This window comes from Pyrus communis, chromosome 12, assembly GCF_041283825.1.
Source record: "Pyrus communis isolate YQ-2024b chromosome 12, ASM4128382v1, whole genome shotgun sequence".
Lineage (NCBI taxonomy): Eukaryota > Viridiplantae > Streptophyta > Magnoliopsida > Rosales > Rosaceae > Pyrus > Pyrus communis.
The window spans coordinates 6,159,898-6,181,612 of record NC_142576.1 but is presented as its reverse complement, the minus strand read 5'-3'; the positions used below and the strand labels follow the sequence as shown (position 1 = coordinate 6,181,612).

Genomic DNA, 21,715 nt, shown 5'->3' with positions numbered 1-21,715 from the left:
GGTACTTGTTTCCAGGAAAAAGAGTCAATAGTATATCTTTCATAAATAGAATTTAATTAATTGGTTTTTAGTAATAAGTTAATAATTAAGAATCGAAAATATAAATTAGAATGATGGAAACTCATACCTGGAGGAATGTAACCTACAGAACCTTTTAGTTGCGATGACATTGTTTGACTGAGGGAAGGATCATTTGATGCTTCCAAGAGGAACCTTGCTAAACCAAAGTCCCCAACATGGGCTACCATGTCTTCATCAAGAAGTACATTGCTCGGCTTTAGATCACAATGAACAATGGACGTTTCACAATGGTTGTGCAGGTAATCTAATGCAGAAGCAACATCAATGGCTATGTTCAATCTTTGCATAAAATTCAATCTCTTACTTGGAGATTGATCCTCATCTCTAGGATGCAACCACGAGTCAAGACTTCCATTTGGCATGAACTCGAAGACTAGACTTTTGAAGTCTCTACCATGATTATCAATGCTCGAGCATGCAGTTATGATCTTGACAAGATTTATGTGCCTAACACTTCTTAAAGCTTTGCATTCATCATTGAAACTCTTGGACGCTCCTTGTTGTTGAAGGTTTAATACCTTAACAGCAACTACCGTTCCATCGCTTGGAATTACCCCTTTATAAACAGAACCAAAACTTCCCGAACCAATCAAATTATCCACCGAGAAACCATTAGTCGATTCAACAAGTTGTGAGTAGGAAACACCTAATTTCCAATCCTTATAAGAACGTGAAGTTACAAGTCCATCTCTTGACTTTTTCAGCATTGAACGAGCACTAAAGAAGCATGATAGAGCAATTATGAATGCAAGTGCACAAGATATAGGGATGACCACTTTTGGGGGAAATGGTCCTCCAGATGAATGGTGTTTGTTTTTGTGGCATGCAGGTAGATGTAATTGTGGGATGCCACCACAAAGCCTATGATTTCCAAGAACTGAGGCACCGCTGACATTTGAAAAAATTCCTTCTTTAGGCAACTCGCCTTCAAAATCATTATAAGAAAGATTGAGATACTTAAGTGCTCCAAGCTTACCTAAGAATTCAGGAATCTGCCCGGATAAGTTATTGCTTGAAATGTCAAGTTCTTCCAAGCCCTTTAAATCTTTAAGAGACTGAGGAATTGTTCCTTCAAATTTGTTGTCGTCCAAGTACAAGCCCCCCAAACTAGTACAACTGCTGATGGTGCTGGGGATTTCACCTGATAACTTGTTGTTTGATACATTTAGCTGTGTGAGATGCACCAGATCACCCACATTACTTGGCAGTGGACCAGTCAAATAATTTTCAGACAGGTCCAAAGAAATTGAAAGGGTTGAAAGCTCCATAAGCTTTTGAGGTATGCTGCCTGTTAGATTGTTATTATAAAGTGAAAGTAGTAACAGGTTCTGGCAATTTCCAAGACTTGGAGGTATACTTCCCTGAAAATTGTTTTTGTCCATGTAGAGCTCTATCAATGAAGTCATATTACCAAGGGACGATGGAATTGGCCCGGAAAATTTGTTATCATGCAAATACAGTTCCCCTATCTTCTTGAGCTTCCCAATTTCTTCAGGGACAACACCCGCCAAATAGTTAAGATCCACATCTAGAGCGATAAGGTTGATAAGATTTCCGATGCCCTTTGGGAGGCTACCATGTAACAAATTCATCCCCATAGCAAGAATTTGTAGTTCGGTCGTAAGGTTGGCTATGGATCTCGGGATTTCTCCCCCAAAACGATTAGCGCTAAGACCCAGTACTTGAAGACTAGTACAATTAGTCAAGAAATTGAGAAAACTCAAATCACCAAGTTTTCCATTTCCCAGTCGATTGACTGCAAAGTTTAGGAAAATTAAGCTTCGCAAGCTTCCGAGACTTTCTCCAGGGATTGTCCCCGTGAAGTCATTTTTAGCAAAATCAATCCTCTGAAGTCTGGAAGCATTTGACAATGATACAGGAATATTTCCTGTGAAATTGTTTATATCACAGTAAAATTTTACGAGATTAGGAAGCAAGATGCCGAGATTTTGTGGTAGCTCTCCATGGAAATGGTTTACAGCAACACTGAATATGTATATGGAAGAAATATTATAAATTGAAGAAGGGAGCATACCAGACAAATTATTGTTCCCAACTATGAATAATTCCAATGTTGTTATATGCCCGAGCTCATTTGGTATGCTTCCTTGAAAATTGTTGCCGCCAAGTCTAAGACTCCTCAAAGAAGAAAAATTTCCTATCCAACCTGGGATGGTTCCACTGAGATTATTTTTTCCAAGTTGTAGAACAGTCAAACTCAACCATGAACTGAGTTGGCGTGGAATTGACCCAATAATCTTATTGGAAAAAAGATCCAAAAATCTGAGTTGTGTACAGTGGGACATATTAGTCGGAAGTTTTCCGCCGAAAGAATTGAAAGACAGGTTGAGACTTTCCAAGGTCCGCAGTCGACCCAATTCTTGAGGAATTTCACCATGAAACTTGTTGATTCCCAAGCTTATTTCAATTAGACGAGTAAGATTCCCAATGGAAGGTGGAATGGAGCCTACCAATTGTTTATCTTGCAGATCCAGAATCAAGACTCTTTGGGTGGCACGGTGGCATGTAATGCCTACCCAACTGCAGAAGTGGATGGAATGATTCCACGAGCTCATGACACTGAGGGGATCTTCAGTTACTCTTTTCTTGAAGTCTAGCAAAGCCAAGCGATCAGATTCGTTTCCAAGCAGGGTAGAGCTGGGAAATGCTGCAGATTCCGGACATGTGCTCATCATGCATAAGACTAAGAGAAAGAAGCCATGCAGGAATTTCAACAAAACCAGATTAGGAATAGCACGTGAATGCTCCATCATTGTTCAAAGACAAATGAAAAACCAGAAAACCAAAGTTTAATTTTCACAAAAGCACTAAAGAGAAGAAATCCTATCACATGTAAGAAAAAACACTTGAGATTGGAGGGCCTCAGAAATTAGGAAATCTGTTGGAACTGTTGGAAGTTCAAATCAAAATAAAGTGGCCGAAATTGGTGGAATAGATGGCTACACGACCACTTTTCAGCTAGCATGTTTTGTCTATAGCTGCCTTGTTTTTCAACAGCTATACTTGTCTTTTACTTTGATAGCCGTCAATGTTTCTGTACCGGCCGAAAGCAGAGAGTGACAGCCTTCTGTAATGGCCGAAAGCTATGTGTGTATACAAAAGTCTAAAAATATGTGTGAAAGTGCGGATGTGCAGAGACTTTTGAACACCTATGATTTGTGCAAAGACTTTTGAACACCTATGTTTTGTGTTAGTCTTTGTGAAATCTCTATAAGAGGGATGTCTATGTATGTTTGTAATCAATCCCATTCCAGCAAAAGGGCATTGTAAGTGTTTCGTCCAGTTGAAATCATGTTTAGAATATTTGGAGTAAATTCAGAGCGATTTCTTTTTATTTGGATTGCAAAGATTATCAAAACACACCCATGTTATCGTAAACATGGGCATATGTCCATTCCAGCAAAAGGACAGATATACATAATGTATTTATATATATATATATATATATATATATATATATATATTGTCCATGATTCAAGTCATACTATACAGTTGAATTTACCTAACCAGGTCCCCTTTAAGGGCATATGTCCCTTCGTAGTTGAGGCTTATCTCGTCACCTTGCTCCGCCCACACCAAAGACTCGGAATTGAGAATAAGTATAACAACTTATTATAGACATCGTTTGATCATTTATGAAAGATAGGATACATGACACGAATAATTCCATACATGCTCTAAATGTTTGGTAGTCTTCAGCAAACATAGAAATGCTTTCAGAAGAATCCAGCACTCCAGTCCTCTGCAACTGTGCATCTAGAGACTTCTGGGCCAAGCAACTCTACAAAATAAAGATGCAGTAAACAATTGAATGTCAAATCTCAGTTTACTCATGCAATGGCATATGGTATATCATATTGGCACAAATTATTAAGATCAATCACACTAGGTAATTTTCTTAGAAACCTGAGTAACATTTGTTCAATCAAGGCGATCAATGCAGTTCTTCTCCTCAAGTATATTGCCCTTCGCATCTACAAGGAAGTATCTGCTCAGCTGGAACAGTTTTGATTAAAAACAGTATTACATATACCCAGCATACCTGGATTTTGGCATACTTAATTCAATCAGATATTACGCTTTCATTACACTTGCTTTTCAAATGGCTCTGAGATCTGCTCGTATAGAACCTTTAGGTTTTCAAAGTTTGAGTTACAAAAACACTAGTAAGTTGAGAACAAAATCTCATTTCTGACATTGTTCCCAATGCCAACGAATAGAACTGACTTCATTTTAAGCAACCTCGAAAACAAAAAAGGAATCCACTTGAAGTGGGAAAATGATTCAGTTGGGAGCCAACATAGTTGCATACATAAGTATGCAAATTGTCACCTCATGTTTGGTAGATTTTGCATTTCAGCAGAAAATGCCGTGCTTAGTTGACCTTCATCACCATGCTACAAATAACAATAAATGGAAAGCTTATAACAACTGGAAATATATGAAACAACATATACTTTGCATACAATTAAAAAAAGAGTAAAACTTGTGTAGCACAAGCAATCAGCTGGGACGAGTTATAGACACCATTGCTTATTTAGCAAATCCCAGAGCCACAAAAAGGTGAGCATGTTGTACAAACACAATTGCAAAATTTTCAGCTTAACGTAAAGGTGAACCACTGTGCAAGGATTGTTAAATTCAAAGTAAAAAGTTAAAAAGAGAAGAAGAAACCCTTACTTTATCAGTTAGGTCTATTGCCATTGTCTCTCCATATCTTTGGGAAAGATCAAAAAAAGGTGCTCCACAACATTTGACTGTAAGTAGATTGGGAAAATTCAGAAACTACTCTAACAAGAACTGTACCATGAAGCCAGAAAAGAGTAAAAAGGGATGGATTTGCATCTCTGGCAACAAATTACTCTCTGCTCATGAGTAATAATCCTAAGTTGTGGTTTATAGCTCAAGTCAACAATTTGCTACCAAAGAAGCAGAATTGAACCTCGAATCTGAAAAACATATCAAAAGTATTATGGAAGGTTTATATACAGAAAAAAGGAATAGATAAATAAATCTTCTTTAATTAATTTATGACAAAACTTCCATTCTATTATCAGTCTTAAGGGTTAATAGTGAAACAGCGCCTGCATATTTAGAAAGTATAGTATTGAAAAAGTTCTCTAAATGTATAAAAGTTGGCAAAAACCAATCTATCCTTGCTAAACCGTACAAAAGTTTCATCTATGTGAGGGGCAGTCCATAAACCTCAGAAAAGAATGACAAAGTTCTACAATTATGATATTTCTCACATCAACAAGGAGCGCAGAATGTGAAGAAAGTTGAGGTTCCACCATAAAACCAATTTGCAATATGGGGATCAGCCCAATTTACTTATAAGCTCATGCAAGGTCCCTCCTCCCATCAATATGGGATTCATTCTCAACAGAATATACTTTTCTCAAATGTTTAATCCTCGGCCAACTTAGTTGATCACATGTACAATGACACCATGATATAAGCTAATGTCCTATTTAGGCAAAGAAACATAATAGTAACTAAAAATACTCCGATACAATAATACCTCAGCACACATTTCTTTTCTGAACCTTCATATGAGAATTACCTGCAATAATGAGGGCTGGAAACCTTCAATCTCCACCAACTGCTCAGTTTCAAAAAAATTAGCAACATCTCCATCAAGGTTGGCTCCTCTTCTCCACATTCTTGTCCCTACGCGACCACATTACAGTGTTTCATGTTTAAGTCCTTCAAAACATGCAGATACGGACACAAAAGTGACTACAAGAATCAATCATCTCTATAAGATTGTGCCTAGACGCCGGGTACACCTCCTTGAGACCATCGTAAGTGTGGCAGATAAGCCTTTAGCTTTAGCTGTGCAGTCTGGAAGCTTAAATGTAGGTCACGGAACACCATAACATATTACTCACCTAAACTCTGAATCTCAATCTTAGAGAGAGAGGGAGAGAGAGAGAGAGGGACATACACATAAGAAATCAGTAAATTCAGGATATTTCCTTGTACTAGAGGAATAATGAACCCATCAAGCTGCCATGAGAAAATTAATGAGCATTAGCAATAAAATTTGTGCGCGAAGAACTGACGACTTTTGGAAATGCTGTTCTTCCTTAAAGATATACATTAAGTGGCGGTAAGCGAGAAAATACTTTAAATTGTTTAACTAATTATGACCTCAAAGATGGAAAGTCTAACCTTATACTTGATAAGTTCGTCCAAAAGATTTCTGTTCCAAACAAATCGAGGATCAGCCTGAAAACACAAATGATTTCTGTTCCAAACAAATCGAGGGTCAGCCTGAAAACACAAATAATGTTAAAAACTACCAAGCAATTACTAGTCATAGATCATAATGTGTAGAGTAAACATTTGATAGGAGCTAAAATGGCATTAAGAGAAAAAACTGATAAACATCCATATGATATGGTGTGTCAGTTGACTCGATACTCATGCTTTCTCATCTTCTAGTGCTGACAAAAAAATTCTTTGGATAAAGGGGAAGGGAGAATCTCTTGACAACCAAAAAATTGCACAAAGGATGGCATGTTTTCAAGGATATGAACTGAGAAGGCATCTTTATTGAGCTGAAACTTTCACCTTGAGAACAAAAGATAAGTATAGTGCACAAAAACACAGAAGTTGGCAAATCCTTAGGGCGGTTTTCCTTTCTTTCCCCATTAACCCTCTGAATTGGAAAGAGTTGAGGATGCCTAGTAAACTAAACGCGTGGACAATATATATGCTTATATGCACCTGATGTATATAACATGAATCACTTTTAAGAACTAATCACGTCCCGATAAACCCAATATTCCAAATTTCCAACTAACCTGCTTCCATATTGGTTTGGCCATCCATCCTTCCACTAACTTACATCTTCTTTGAAAGCTGGTAGAAATGATCAATTATATATGATTAAATAAACAAATACAACACTTTACCGAATAGATACATAAATAGACATAAGAATTTACTTTAGTGTTATATCAGTCTTGTACGAGAAGTACAGCCCCGGAGTTGATTGGACTGTTTTCAACAGAGCCATGAAGTACGCCTCATCCTTTTTCTGCACAAACACATCACAAAATTAAAACATCCCAAGTCACTCTCAAACTCGCTAACGAATGAAAAGAAGCAAAACCCTTACCTCCTGAGCAGTTGAATTCTTCATACCATCGCTGCAGGACAGAAACCTCATCGAGGTCACTCGATAAACAGGGAAGCCGAGATAAGTCCCAACTTCCGTCCGCGAAGTTATTACAAGAGCATAATTTCCTGCACCAAACACATCAATTCAGCAAACAAACACCATTCCCTGGAAATATAGCCATTCAATCCACAGATTTATACAGTACAACGGAAGAAAGTTACACATTTTCGTTTCGAAATACTCCAAAGCGAGTAAAAGCAAGCAATTGACTTACCTGTAAGCAATCTGATCGTTCCCGCCACACCGTATATCGTCGAGGTTTTGTTTGGGGCTACCCGGATGACGAGAGATTTTTCCAGTGTTGATCATGTCTCACTGTTTAAACGGTGAGATATTAATGTTAAACTTAAAAAATAAAATTTCTCCTCATTTACATAAAAACATGTGGTGGTATACCATTTATATTTCCGTTACAATTAAAAATTTCTCTTGGATGACGGGCAACACGTCTCAAGGCTGCCAAGTGGAGGGATTGTGTGAAGCCAAGTCATCGTTTTTGGGTTTTTGTGGGTGGGTGGATGGGGAGGTTAAACCCTCGGGGGAGTATTTATTAAATATTGCAAAAAATTAACCTTTAATTTTAAAAATGTCATTTTTTATAAAATCTTTCAAATATATCCAAAATTTCAGCTAAATACATACAAATACTCTCAAATTTAACAATCAAATAAATTAAAGGTTTTTTAGCCAAAATGATTCGTGATATTGACATAACTTCTTAATTTGGTCCTTAATAAGTAATGATAATCAATAATAGTGTTCTTGAATTTGTCTATCGTGAATCAGTTTGGTCTTTCTTTGAATTTGTCCATCGTGATCATTTTAGTTTTTTCATGAAAAATATGTCAATTGCTCTATTAATGTGATAATGTGGCGCCACGTGGGTCTCACAAATACAATCATATAACGACATGTGGATTAACCTTAAAAACTATTCTTATATTTAAAACTAAAAATGATATTAGTAGGCATAATTGAAATTCTGCTACTCCAACTTGTGATAACCATGACAGCACTCAATGTCGATGATGAGGGGGTCGAAGGGGATAGAGTTGTGGTGGTGGAGTGTAGAAGCAAAGGTGAGTTGGATCGAAGCTTGAGGCGATGGTAGCTAAAAAACCTTTAATTTATTTAATTTTTAATTTGAGGTATTTATGTCTATTTAAGTGAAAATTTGGATGTATTTGAAAGTTTTTATAAAAATTGACATTTTTGAAATTAAGGGTTAATTTTTAGGTAAACTAACGAAAAATCCAAAAAAAACTCCCCTTTTAATGAAAAGCCTTTTTTAAAGGTATAATGAATAGTACCAGGGAAATGTATAAATGTGGTTTTTCATTAAAAGTGAACAGTACCGGAAGTGATCTCTTAAAACTCCCTTAATTTTTTGCTATATTTGATAAATACTCCCCTCGGGGGTGGGATGTCTTTCCAAGTAGGCAATGTTGCAAGTGGGGGAAGTTGTTAAATCTTAAATGGCTAAGTACAAAAAAAGAAAGTGTGAAGGATGGATTCTTTACTTTTGAGTTGTGGTTTGGCTTGGACTGGACTATTTCGATCGATAGAAAATTCTTGTTGTAGTTGTAATTTAGGGCATGCTTACTTACTTTGTGGATATGATAATGATATGAAAGTGATATATACATGATATTGTTTATGGAATAAGCAAGTCTCTATGTGTAATGATACATGGTTGCAATTATAAACGGAACACATTTGTTTAACAAGGGCTTCCATTACCTTTTTATTCCTTGTATTTTAGTAAACACATGATGTCAAGAGTTAGAATTATACCCACATTTTGCATTCTCATTCTTGGTAAGTAAATAGACCACTATTGAGTTCAAAAGTGGTTACCATATTATTCTTCCACACAACAGTGTACAATTAACTTGAGGTAGCATTTTCGTTGCATAAAAGACTATTTGTTTGAACAATTATATTCCACGTCTAAACGGAGGGGATAATCTACTCTAAGGGAGGGTGCTAAAAGAACTTTATGATACAACAATATTCTGCATTTAAGTGGATGGGATAATCTGCTAAGGGAAGGGTGGCTGGGTTAGACCATACAATGAATCAACTATTTACTAAGTATTAAACTTAACGTAAATATAATACGTCATTGCTATCAATGTGCCTCAAACCTGAGACGTCTCACTAAATTGGAACACTAATTGGACTAACTTGAACTTGGTCTTGATCTCAATATGTTTCAGTCCCTGTCATTAAACTAGCCACTAGTGTGTGTGATGATGGGACCAAATAATAAAGGGGTGCAGTTCCAAGTGATTGCTGGTAGTAGTGAAGTTGAAGGGTGGGTGACAAATTTGCCTTGACTTTTAGTGACGAGAGGTTGGCATGATAAATGTTCAACAAACAAGCTGCTGCCCTGCTTGAATAGAGAAAATTGGTTCATGACATGTTGCTGCAAGTGATAATCTTTTAGCGGATGCTAGTGTTGCCAATTGGCATTTTTGACTAGCCAATGATGCTTGTGGTGGCTACTACGTGGCATGGGAGATAAAAAATAGGTTCTTATCAGGTAAGAATTCTCTTCGGATCTGTGTGCTTCAAATTCTGAGGACCAAGTTATCTTGGCCGTTCAATTCAAATCCTCCGTTCATAAATCTTTCTTTCCCTTCCTCTTCTTCTTGGAAATCGAAGACGAAGAAGAACTTTTGGATCTCACACACTGAGAATTCATCAACGCCTCCAACGCCGACCCAGAGGAAACCACCACTACCACTGCGGCTCCAAACAAACGGATAAAGACTGGCCTACTGGTGGCCGATTTGATCCCCGCCCACTTGTCGATGGTGGCAGGAGGAAGAAGGCCATGTTGGTCACGAGGGCGAGGGTTACAAGGTCTACACCGATTGCGAGCAGTAAGGATCCTTAGCTGAAGATCTGGAGAGGATCTTATCCCTTCTTATCACCTAAACAACTCAACAAGTCTCTCATTTTTTATATACACGAAGCGGAAAATCCAAGGAGGTTTGAGCTTGTGTCACGACCAACAATAAAACTATTCATCCCCATAAGTAAATTCATGTGCTTCTGTTTCTCGTACACGTTGGAATGATTTGTTGAAATTTATATATACTAAAGCGGAATGAGAAAAATACTGTTCATAAGCAACAGTGTTTTGACATTTTTGCCCTTATTTTAATGTTTATGTGTTCCTACTTTTTGTGCTTTGACTAGGCCTGGCAATTTCTGACACGACCCGATAACCCGACACGACACGACACGAAATTAACAGGTGTTTGGGTCGACACGATAACGAATCGGGTCTTATCGGGTAACCCGATAAGCACCTGTTAAGATAACGGGTTGGGTCGGGTATACACGTGGGTAAACACGATACACGATAAGCAGAATATTATTTTTATAATTTTATAACCCTAAAAAAATACTGTAATAATTATATACATTAATTTTACAATTTTATACCCCTAAAAATTATAATAAATATATAATATTAAATTAACTATAAAATTTATAATAATTATAATAATTATATATACTATAATAATTATACCCCCAAAATATTAAGTCTATCTATACTAATTATATATATATATATATATATATATTAAATTTTATAAAAACTATAATGCATATTAATTAATAATTTAATATGCATGATCATGCATTTGCCAACTTGCCGCCCTTTTTGAAAAAAAAAATGGAGGGAAAATGAAAATGTTAAGAAAAGTTGAAAATAAAACAAAAAAGTGAGGGAATTAGGGAAAGATGTTGGAGGGAAAAGTGAAAATGATAAGAAAAAATTGAAAAGGAAACAAAAAAGAGAGGGAAAAATGAAAATTAATAGAAGTGGTGAGAAATTTTTTTTTTTTTTTTTAAGTTATTAACTTTTTATCACACACATGACTGTCATGACATATCTCACTATTTTTATAATGAACACGTGACACGTGATGTATGTACTATTCCATGTACCAGTCAATTATAATTATACGTACAAAATAAATAGATTTAAATCTACTTAATAAATATATATCTATACACACACACACACGGAACTTGATTGATGGCATACGAATTCTCCAAAACTAATTTCAACGATCCAAACCGTCAAAATTGTTTGTATATGCTTGGAGATCACATCAGCAAAAAATCACAAAAAAAAAACATTCAGAGGTCAAGTAACGGGACAAAGTTTTTCAACGGTTATAAACGAAAAATCACGATTTAACGGTTATTTTAACTCCGATTTTGATGATTTTTTATAACTACACTCCTTGACCCTATATGAATACAATGAATGAATTCGATCTTCAATTTAAAATATTTACACAAGTGGATACCACAAAATCTTATGTTATACTTAATAAAAGTATAAATAAACTCTAAGTGTTAGTCAATCTATCGTTTTACGAATTCTCCAAAACTAATTTCAAAGATCCAAACCGTCAAAATTGTTTGTATATGCTTGGAGATCACATCAGCAAAAAATCACAAAAAAAAAAACATTCAAAGATCAAGTAACGGGACAAAGCTTTTCAACGGTTATAAACGAAAAATCAAGATTTAACGGTTATTTTAACTCCGATTTTGATGATTTTTTATAACTACACTCCTTGACCCTATATGAATATAATGAATGAATTCGATCTTCAATTAAAAATATTTACACAAGTGGATACCACAAAATCTTATGTTATACTTAATAAAAGTATAAATAAACTCTTAGTGTTAGTCAATCTATCGTTTTACGAATTCTCCAAAACTAATTTCAACGATCCAAACCGTCAAAATTGTTTGTATATGCTTGGAGATCACATCAGCAAAAAATCACAAAAAAAAAACATTCAAAGATCAAGTAACGGGACAAAGCTTTTCAACGGTTATAAACGAAAAATCAAGATTTAACGGTTATTTTAACTCCGATTTTGATGATTTTTTATAACTACACTCCTTGACCCTATATGAATATAATGAATGAATTCGATCTTCAATTTAAAATATTTACACAAGTGGATACCACAAAATCTTATGTTATACTTAATAAAAGTATATATAAACTCTAAGTGTTAGTCAATCTATCGTTTTACGAATTCTCCAAAACTAATTTCAACGATCCAAACCGTCAAAATTGTTTGTATATGCTTGGAGATCACATCAGCAAAAAATCACAAAAAAAAAACATTCAAAGATCAAGTAACGGGACAAAGCTTTTCAACGGTTATAAACGAAAAATCAAGATTTAACGGTTATTTTAACTCCGATTTTGATGATTTTTTATAACTACACTCCTTGACCCTATATGAATATAATGAATGAATTCGATCTTCAATTTAAAATATTTACACAAGTGGATACCACAAAATCTTATGTTATACTTAATAAAAGTATATATAAACTCTAAGTGTTAGTCAATCTATCGTTTTACGAATTCTCCAAAACTAATTTCAACGATCCAAACCGTCAAAATTGTTTGTATATGCTTGGAGATCACATCAGCAAAAAATCACAAAAAAAAAACATTCAAAGATCAAGTAACGGGACAAAGCTTTTCAACGGTTATAAACGAAAAATCACGATTTAACGGTTATTTTAACTCCGATTTTGATGATTTTTTATAACTACACTCCTTGACCCTATATGAATACAATGAATGAATTCGATCTTCAATTTAAAATATTTACACAAGTGGATACCACAAAATCTTATGTTATACTTAATAAAAGTATAAATAAACTCTAAGTGTTAGTCAATCTATCGTTTTACGAATTCTCCAAAACTAATTTCAAAGATCCAAACCGTCAAAATTGTTTGTATATGCTTGGAGATCACATCAGCAAAAAATCACAAAAAAAAAACATTCAAAGATCAAGTAACGGGACAAAGCTTTTCAACGGTTATAAACGAAAAATCAAGATTTAACGGTTATTTTAACTCCGATTTTGATGATTTTTTATAACTACACTCCTTGACCCTATATGAATATAATGAATGAATTCGATCTTCAATTAAAAATATTTACACAAGTGGATACCACAAAATCTTATGTTATACTTAATAAAAGTATAAATAAACTCTAAGTGTTAGTCAATCTATCGTTTTACGAATTCTCCAAAACTAATTTCAACGATCCAAACCGTCAAAATTGTTTGTATATGCTTGGAGATCACATCAGCAAAAAATCACAAAAAAAAAAAAACATTCAAAGATCAAGTAACGGGACAAAGCTTTTCAACGGTTATAAACGAAAAATCACGATTTAACGGTTATTTTAACTCCGATTTTGATGATTTTTTATAACTACACTCCTTGACCCTATATGAATATAATGAATGAATTCGATCTTCAATTTAAAATATTTACACAAGTGGATACCACAAAATCTTATGTTATACTTAATAAAAGTATAAATAAACTCTAAGTGTTAGTCAATCTATCGTTTTACGAATTCTCCAAAACTAATTTCAACGATCCAAACCGTCAAAATTGTTTGTATATGCTTGGAGATCACATCAGCAAAAAATCACAAAAAAAAAACATTCAGAGATCAAGTAACGGGACAAAGCTTTTCGACGGTTATAAACGAAAAATCAAGATTTAACGGTTATTTTAACTCCGATTTTGATGAATTTTAACAGCTACACTCCTAGACCCTATATGAATACAAAGAATGAATTCGATCTTCAATTTAAAATATTTACACTAGTGGAATTTATATACTTAAAAACAAAAACTCTTTATCCTTGCACATTTAATATTTGTAATAGATTAGTAGTGTATGTATTATTTTTTTTATTAGGCTTTCATTTTCGAGTGTAGATATAGTACTTGAACGAGAAATGTTTTAATGTTTTCAAGTAATATTTATGTCGCAATGTGTGGTATGTGCAAATTGTAAAAAAATATATTTTTTTCTTAACGGGTCATAACGGGTCGGGTCACTTTACCCGTTGGGTAAAGTGACACGACCTGTTAAGGACCCGTTAAGATAACGGTTGTGACACGACACGACCCGTTAAGATAACAGGTGTTACACGAAAACGACACGAACACGACAGACACGATCCGTTTGCCAGGCCTAGCTTTGACAGTGAAATTCCCAAATTGCACACATGGCATGCTAGGGAGATTTGCAGCACCGCTTCATTCCTCTCATCTGCACCGTTTCCTTCCTCTTCCACTCCGAATTGATACGGAATACTGCTGAACCAAATTTTCTCACCATTTCGTTCCATACTTCTCCACCTCTTCATTTGTGCTGCGCCCTGAATCGAAACAAAAAGCTGGTCATCCAAATCAATTTCAGTTAACTCAAATCCTTAAAACCCAAATTTCTCCAAATCGTTGGAATCAGTTTGCTTTTGTTGTTGCTAATCTACAGGTAAAGCTTAAATTTACATACAATTTTTTAATTTTCTTGATTGGAGTTTGGAAATAATTACAGAAAATTGGAAAAGGGAAATGGGAAAGCGAGAAAATGCATGTAAATGGGTTTGGGAAAATGACTTTTCTTTGGCATTCGCTTTTGGCTTTCATCCTTTCTGTGTATGTTTTCACTGGATGAGCCTTGTTTTCCTTTTTCGATCTTGTTGATTTTTTCTTTTCTTTTTCCCATTTGGGCTAAATAGTTCTCCAACTTCCGAGCGAATGTCGATAATTGTTGTTGTTGTGAATAAATTTGGTCAATGACTTACTAAAACACCAATTCTCCATAGCCAGAGCACTATTAGATGACGCTTTGCGGAAGAAAAAAAAAAGGGATTGACAGGGCACTATTAGATGACGATTGTCGATAATCGTTGTTTTATAAATATATCATTAAAAAAAAAATATATGTATTTGTAAGGCAGTTGCTTCGGGGATATAAAGAGTCCTTCAATACCATCACCACCGATCACTTTAATCCTCCCATCCCTACCAAACAAATAAGAATCAAAACAACAATGTGATTTGTGTGATGCAGATATATCATATCTCCAAATAGATGTACGTAATATCATGCCTTCATTGCAGTATCTACAAGCATGCTTCACCAAATATACATGTGTATTTTGCCATTCAAAACTTCTGGGACCACAGAAACGAATAGCAATTCCGAGAAATGTGGAACAGCAATGCTTTGCAGCAAGATACTTCATTAACCACACGACAGTGCGCAATGCTAAGTAGATTGGTTTTTGAACAATTCACTCACATTGTTCCATTGGCCAAAAGGCGCTGAATCGGATCGAAAGAAAGAATGGAGGCCGTGGATGGGATGCCATAGTCTTCCGCCGTCAAACTCCCGCGTGGCAAATTATGCTGAAGCCAACAATTTCCAATACAAACTCCCGCGTGGCGAATTCGAATTTGCAGCTGAAATCTTTGGCTTTCTGCAAAAGCGGCTGGATTGGACTAGCGGAGGAGACTATCTATGTTTGTTTCAGTGATCATACCGATGGCGTTCCTACTCTTAAGAGCTGTAAAAATTTTCGAATCAGTCAATGACAAAAATTGGAATTAAATGAAAAAAATAAATAAAAAGGTGCTTTAGCCGTTGTTTATGGGGGTTGTATCCTCTGCGGTCGCGATTATTTCATATTCGGTACGCGGTCGGCAATCCCTTCGTTGGAAGCGAAGGCAAAACGGAGTCGTTTTGGGCATGTTTGCTTGCATTTTGCATCATTTGGTTGACACGCATCCATTACAAATGCAGTAGATGAAAGTAGACATCACCAAAAGCGTCACTGAAAGCATTAGCAGTATCTTCTTTTTTTTCTTTTCATACAAGCAATTTTTTACGTTCAATTGTAATTTAATTTAATCTGCAAGAAAACACTCGATTGCATACAAAGAGTACATTTATTTTACACAAAGTGGTTACGCTTATGTCTACAAAATATAACTCGTCATGTATCAACAACTTATTCTCATTAGAGCAAATTTTATAAAGGAAGCCGAACTGAACCAAATCGGGCACCTTGTTCGAATCACGAATTGATGTGTTATTATGCCCACTTCTAGAGCTTACTTTGAAGTAGGGGTGGTAGTGGGTCATGTCGAGGTACTAATCATTCGGGACATTATTGGACTCCTAAAAAATAAATCACAACTTACTCCTACAATAATATTTTTAACATACATACGTAAATAGCTTTTAATGAGAATAACTTTTAAAAATAAGATATTTATTATTGACACTCTAAAGATCTAATTATGCACTTTAAAATTTTTATTTAGAAAGATAAATACTCATACGAAAGTGGAGAATTAAATTTTAAAGTGCCAATAATAGATCTCAAAAAGAAAATAAGAAGAAGTAATGCACATTCAAAAAAGACTTTTTAGCTAAAATAGTCTTTGAAACTAGCATAACTTTTCATTTTGGTATTTAAGATTTGAAATCGGTAAAAGCAGTCCCTGAGTAAATAGGCAACTTCAGTAATTAACTTCCATATTCTTATCTCTTGGCCTTAAAAATTTACAGCTTCGGATTACTACTAGATTGATGATCTATTGACACCTGAGGAGCAGGCTATTAGGTTGAGTGTATGGAGAAAGACGTGGCTCCAATTATGGCAGAGGTATCCTTTTTACTCTAACCATTTCTGCATTTCATATTAAGGCTAAAACAGTCAATATTTAATTATTTAATATACATTCGTAAACAATGAGATTGATATGCGAACTTGTTTTTTCAGTATTGTGAGAAGGCAGAGTTTCCATTTCAAATTATTCCAAAGCTTGGTGCATTGCGCATTGCTGGTGGGACAATCAAGGTGCTTAATACATAACTTAAGAAGTTATTTTTAAATCTTGGGTTCGATAATTTGTTGGATGGGTTGGTAATTTCGCTTGTGGCCTTCTTTCTATCAGGGTTATGGGTGTCCTGGTCTTTCTATTACGGCAAATGCTTTTGCTACAGCTGAAATTGCTAGAGTTGATGCAACCTGTTCTACTTTCTTCTTGGTTCATTCCTCAGCAGCAATGCTTACTATTGGTTAGAATTTGGATAATTTTATTTTTGACCTTTTGTTTTATAAATAACCAAACCTTCACTGAAAAATGATGTTGTTGACAAGTCAAGGCTTATAACTAGTGTAACATTTCTGGACTGTGAAGAATAGCATTATGTGGGTCGGAGGCTCAAAAGCAGAAATATCTACCTTCTTTGGCTGAATTTAAGACTGTCGCCTGCTGGGTAAGATGCTCTTTTATGATATTCGTATCTAATATCTTTTTATGCTAATGTCAAGATACTCAAATCTGTTTATCTGCATGTTAAAGGGTTTGACTGAGCCTGACTATGGAAGTGATGTGAGTGCCTTGAGAGCGACAGCAACAAAGGTCAAGGATTTCAACCTTCTCATTTGCTTCTTTATTTCTGTTAAATGGTATTATCATGCTCTTTTGGTTTTTGGGTGTCATGGCTCCGATCATGCTATATCATGTATTCTTGTGTTGTTGGGATCGTCAGGTGGAAGGAGGTTGGGTACTTGAAGGCCAAAAGCGATGGATAGGAAACAGTACATTTGCCGATGCCTTGATTATTTTTGCTAGGAATACAACAACAAATCAGATTAATGGGTATGTAAAAACATAAACATGCGAACAACCTCTCAATATGTGTTCGGAACTTGTTTGTCAAGCTTCAAAGTTATGCAGAATTTACGATTATTTCTTTCTGATTATGCTTCTCCTTGACTCCAAATTGCTTTGGTGTTTAGATGCCTAGATGCATCCAAAATTTAGCATGATGGTTTTCCGTAGCAGCACTCTCATGTTGAATGCTTTTTTTCTCCTTCTATTTCAGATTTATAGTAAAGAAGAATGCCTCTGGACTGACAGCTACAAAAATAGAAAAGAAAATTGGTTTACACATTGTTCAAAATGGAGATATTCTCTTAAATAAAGTATTTGTTCCAGATGAGGAAAGGCTGCCTGGTGTTAATTCTTTTCAGGATACTAACAAGGTAAGCTGCAGAGCTGCATTATTGCAATTTGTTTAATCTTCTCCCTTTAGAGTAATTTAGACATAAATTCTACTTCTTATTCGAGCTTATGTTTAATAAACAAGACATGTTTAAGCTTGACTAGAGATTCATATTGGTCTTTGTAATAGCTCTTTATTCCCCTTTTGAGAGATAAGGCTTGATACTGTGATGACGTTATCCCAAAGTTATAACGACATTATCCCAAAGTTATAACTCTGAATCTTCTTTCTACGGAGCATGGAGCAAAGTTTTTCATTATGTTGCCCTAATATAAAACAGATGTGCTATGGTCTCTCATTTCTCACACATGTGAGAGTGACACGTATAATGCTGTCTTCATGAGTATTTATTGATTTAATGTTGCTTTAAACTACTGAATACAGGTTCTTGCTGTTTTGCTTGTCATGGTCGCCTGGCAACCTATTGGTTTATGTATGGGGGTCTATGATATGTGTCACAGGTATAAAAACATGCCTAAGCAGCGCTCTCTCTCTCTCTCTCTCTCTCTCTCTCTCTCTCTCATCTTCCATTTACCATAATTCAAGTTCCTCTGTATTAAGTCTAAATTATAAGGATTTGAAAGGTATCTGAAGGAGAGGAAACAATTTGGAGCCCCTCTTGCAGCTTTCCAGATCAACCAAGAGAAACTTGTCCGTATGCTTGGTAATGTTCAAGCTATGGTTCTTATAGGTTGGCGCCTCTGCAAGCTATATGACGCGGGTAAAATGACTCCTGGTCATGCTAGCATTGGGAAGGTAGAAAAAAATGACATCCTGATGCATTTAGTTATCCTATTGCTTATACATTCAAAATACTAAATGGGTGCAATTTTCAAGCTAGGACTTGAAGGCAATGATAGGATTGATTTTAAATTTGCTGTGTCTTATTGACTTGTATACCTATTCCTCTGTCCTAACGTTGTCGGTAAAGGGTTAGGTAACGTTTGCTATCGACTCCTTTAGTGTAGGAACCTGATTGCATTGGATCTTAAACGTGCCATTGACAGGCTGTTTCTTTTGCGAAGGGTGTTTGTTATATGTGCACAACTTTAGTTATTTCTGTCACCTTTTGAATGCATTCATTTTGTGGTCGCCTTGCAGGCTTTCGGTGATTTGGAACCCATCTACACATTCGAAGGCACGTATGACATCAACGCCTTGGTCACCGGTAGGGAAGTCACTGGCATTGCCAGCTTCAGGCCAGCTGCATCAACCCAGCGAAGCTGTCTGTAGTGTAACTTCTCTGAATCTCAACTCCACAAGTTTCTTTCATTAAGAACCAAAAATAAGGGATGAAGTGAATTCATCCATTGACAACCAAAAATAAGGACACCATATAAATTGTTGTTTTTAGACATTGTATCGATATATAGTTCTGAAAGACAAATAAATAATCCTAGCAGACCCCCAAATTATTCGCCAAAAAAGCGCCATACCTGGGCTTGTTTGCCCCCGGCATAACATCGTGGGCGGACAGGTTTACGTCCAAATAAGTGACAAAGGAAATGAACCTTTTGAAACCTTATGTCCAAAGATTGCTAGAACTCAGTGGTTGGGTCAAAGGAAAGCTTGCCAAGGGCGTTTGTATTGACCAGATTATCCTACCACAACAGAAGCAAAAGCAAAATTCCCACCAAAAGCTGTTGGGTTTTGCAAGATAAGATTTTAACGCGTAGCTAAATGTCATAAGCAGTTACATCTTGACTGTAACCTTCCAAAATGTGGTCTTCTCCCCTCTCAAGGCCAAGGGAGCCGTTACGCACCCATGAGTTTCGAAGACATTTTTAATCAACAACTGTCGTCCATGAGATAAAAAGTTGCTCTTAAGTGCTTGGAGTTTGGTCTAATTGGCCTCCAAGTGGGAGAAACGTTTGACTAGAAGTGTCTAATCAAGTTTCGTTCTCTTGATCATCCAGTAACCTTTTCTTAAGCTATTGGAATTTGATCTAATTGGACTCCAAGCAGGAGAAAAGTATAAGTAGAAGTCTGGTCGAGTCTCGTTGTGTTGACCATACATTCTAAACATCATAACTTTCTTAGTTCTGGCGAGTCTTATTCTGTTGACCATACATTCCAAAAATCATACCTTTTAGTAATATTTTTGGTGTCTAATCGAAACTTATAAAGTGTCGTTTTTCTCTGTAACTAAAACAAATTACATCATCATTTCCAATTCACTGCGTTCCAAATGTAAATTTATTGTGTCCCAAGTTCAAAACTTTCCTTTCTATCAATTATATTAAAATCCATTTTCATCATCCAAGCTCCATTGCAAAATGCAATCATATTAAATATAACATAATGCACATCTCAAAATTACCATTACCATCCATAATCAAAATTATTAGCCAAACCCACCATACATTTTCCTCCAAAGTATAAAACTCAAAATTCTACCACCTCCTACTAATTGGATTCCAACCACCACCGCCTCCGCTCATTTCCCGCTGCTTCTCGGCGTCCCTCTCCAACCCCAAACTCCGAATCTTTAGCTGAAACTGCATCACCGCCGTCAAAAATTTCACTGCCTGCCCCGAGCTCAGCAAATCCACCAGCTTCGTCGCCATCGTCGTCCTCAGCAAGTTGGCATTCTCCACCACGGTCTCCAATGCCGATTTAAGAGACTTGATCATCGCGTCGTCCTCCACGATCTCCCCGTGACCGGCCCTCCCGTACCGCCTCACCGCATCCATGAACGGCGGCGGCGCCACGCTCTCGTGAATCTTGGCGAGCTTGTCGTTGAGCGCGCGCTCCTCGACCCGGGTCGCCTCCCTCAGCCGGGCCATCCTGACCCGCTGCTGGTCGCTCAAATCGGGCACCGACTGGGTCACGAGCCGGAATACGATACCCGGTTTGTACCCGGCGATCCAAAGCAGGCTCCTTTCATAGGAAGTATACCACGTCGGCGAGAAAACCAGTAAAACATCCCGCTGTCCAAGTCGCGATTTCTCGTCGTAATACTGCTGGTAATGGAAGAGAACCCGAGACACCAAATCTCGGAGGTCTTCATCTCGGGCCTCGTCGATCGTCTGCTGGGCCGATAAGAGCTCATCGAGGAAGTGTTCTTGCCGGACCAGCCAGCCCTCGTAGAATGCCTCGAATGTGTTTGACGCATTGCCGCTTTGAGAACCGTTTGTCATAACCAAAACAAAAACAGCAAAGCTTTCTGGGGTTTTAATGGCGACGAAAAACAGAGAGATGGGTGGGATTAAATAGGAGGTGGGATTCGAAAGGTGGGGGATTTCTTTTGGGATTTTGGTTTTTGATTTGCTTTGTGGGCAAGTAATGCTAATGAGTGAGGATACTTCGAGAGCAAGCTTCATGCATTTTGTTTTTTTTCACAGAGAGAGAGGAAAACAGAGGAGAGGCTCAGACGGAGACGCGTGTGCATGAAGTGGGAAATCCAATGAGGTTTGAAATTGGACGCCATTAAAGAGAGAGGGGGGGGGGGGGGGGGGAGA

At 36.5% G+C, this 21,715-nt stretch overlaps 4 protein-coding genes across 7 annotated transcripts in view; 1 reads left to right on the top strand and 3 right to left on the bottom strand.

Moving 5' to 3' along the window:
• Positions 1 to 21,715, bottom strand: part of LOC137732824 (uncharacterized) — a 28,847-nt gene that overhangs the window by 755 nt on the left and 6,377 nt on the right. Inside the window, exon 2 of one of the 3 annotated variants that reach the window (XM_088680813.1) lies at positions 128 to 2,785. In XM_088680813.1, coding sequence (XP_088536939.1) covers positions 128 to 2,777 — 2,650 coding nt within the window. In that variant the 5' untranslated portion in view covers positions 2,778 to 2,785. Of the gene's footprint in view, positions 1 to 127; positions 3,303 to 21,715 lie in introns of those variants that run through there. The other 2 variants (XM_088680814.1, XM_068472086.2) reach the window with 2 other exon arrangements.
• Positions 3,766 to 7,593, bottom strand: LOC137745262 (phosphoinositide phosphatase SAC8; the record flags this gene model as incomplete). The annotated part of the gene is given in 13 exon segments (XM_088680899.1): positions 3,766 to 3,883; positions 4,009 to 4,098; positions 4,435 to 4,499; positions 4,783 to 4,859; positions 4,965 to 5,051; positions 5,666 to 5,922; positions 5,925 to 5,956; positions 6,080 to 6,111; positions 6,277 to 6,333; positions 6,912 to 6,969; positions 7,056 to 7,147; positions 7,229 to 7,356; positions 7,506 to 7,593. Coding segments are annotated over 8 exon segments (549 nt in total), but the record flags the coding sequence as incomplete, so codon positions are not given.
• On the top strand, positions 16,749 to 19,611 carry LOC137745824 (acyl-coenzyme A oxidase 4, peroxisomal-like). 2 transcript variants are annotated; one of them, XM_088680815.1, is made up of 10 exons: positions 16,749 to 16,845; positions 16,963 to 17,040; positions 17,138 to 17,261; positions 17,389 to 17,462; positions 17,549 to 17,608; positions 17,739 to 17,848; positions 18,075 to 18,234; positions 18,639 to 18,715; positions 18,839 to 19,010; positions 19,356 to 19,611. In XM_088680815.1, the coding sequence occupies exons 1-10, from the start codon at positions 16,813 to 16,815 to the stop codon at positions 19,485 to 19,487; spliced, it is 1,020 nt and encodes a 339-aa protein (XP_088536941.1). In that variant the 5' UTR covers positions 16,749 to 16,812; the 3' UTR covers positions 19,488 to 19,611. The 2 variants fall into 2 exon arrangements, with proteins under 2 accessions (XP_088536941.1, XP_088536942.1); XM_088680816.1 differs by lacking the exon at positions 18,839 to 19,010.
• LOC148692241 (protein ZW2-like) lies at positions 20,549 to 21,639 on the bottom strand. Its single transcript, XM_088680896.1, has one exon. It carries the CDS (start codon positions 21,575 to 21,577, stop codon positions 20,648 to 20,650), a length of 930 nt encoding a protein of 309 aa, XP_088537022.1. The 5' UTR covers positions 21,578 to 21,639; the 3' UTR covers positions 20,549 to 20,647.

Excerpts from the sequence above, each read along its gene's own strand:
- LOC148692241 (XM_088680896.1), bottom strand. The coding sequence starts at position 21,577 with ATGAAGCTTGCTCTCGAAGTATCCTCACTCATTAGCATTACTTGCCCA.
- LOC137745824 (XM_088680815.1), top strand. The coding sequence starts at position 16,813 with ATGGAGAAAGACGTGGCTCCAATTATGGCAGAG. Across the intron at positions 17,041-17,137 it reads TTGCTGGTGGGACAATCAAG|GGTTATGGGTGTCCTGGTCT; the intron begins GTGCTTAATACA and ends TCTTTCTATCAG. Across the intron at positions 18,716-18,838 it reads GTCTATGATATGTGTCACAG|GTATCTGAAGGAGAGGAAAC; the intron begins GTATAAAAACAT and ends AGGATTTGAAAG.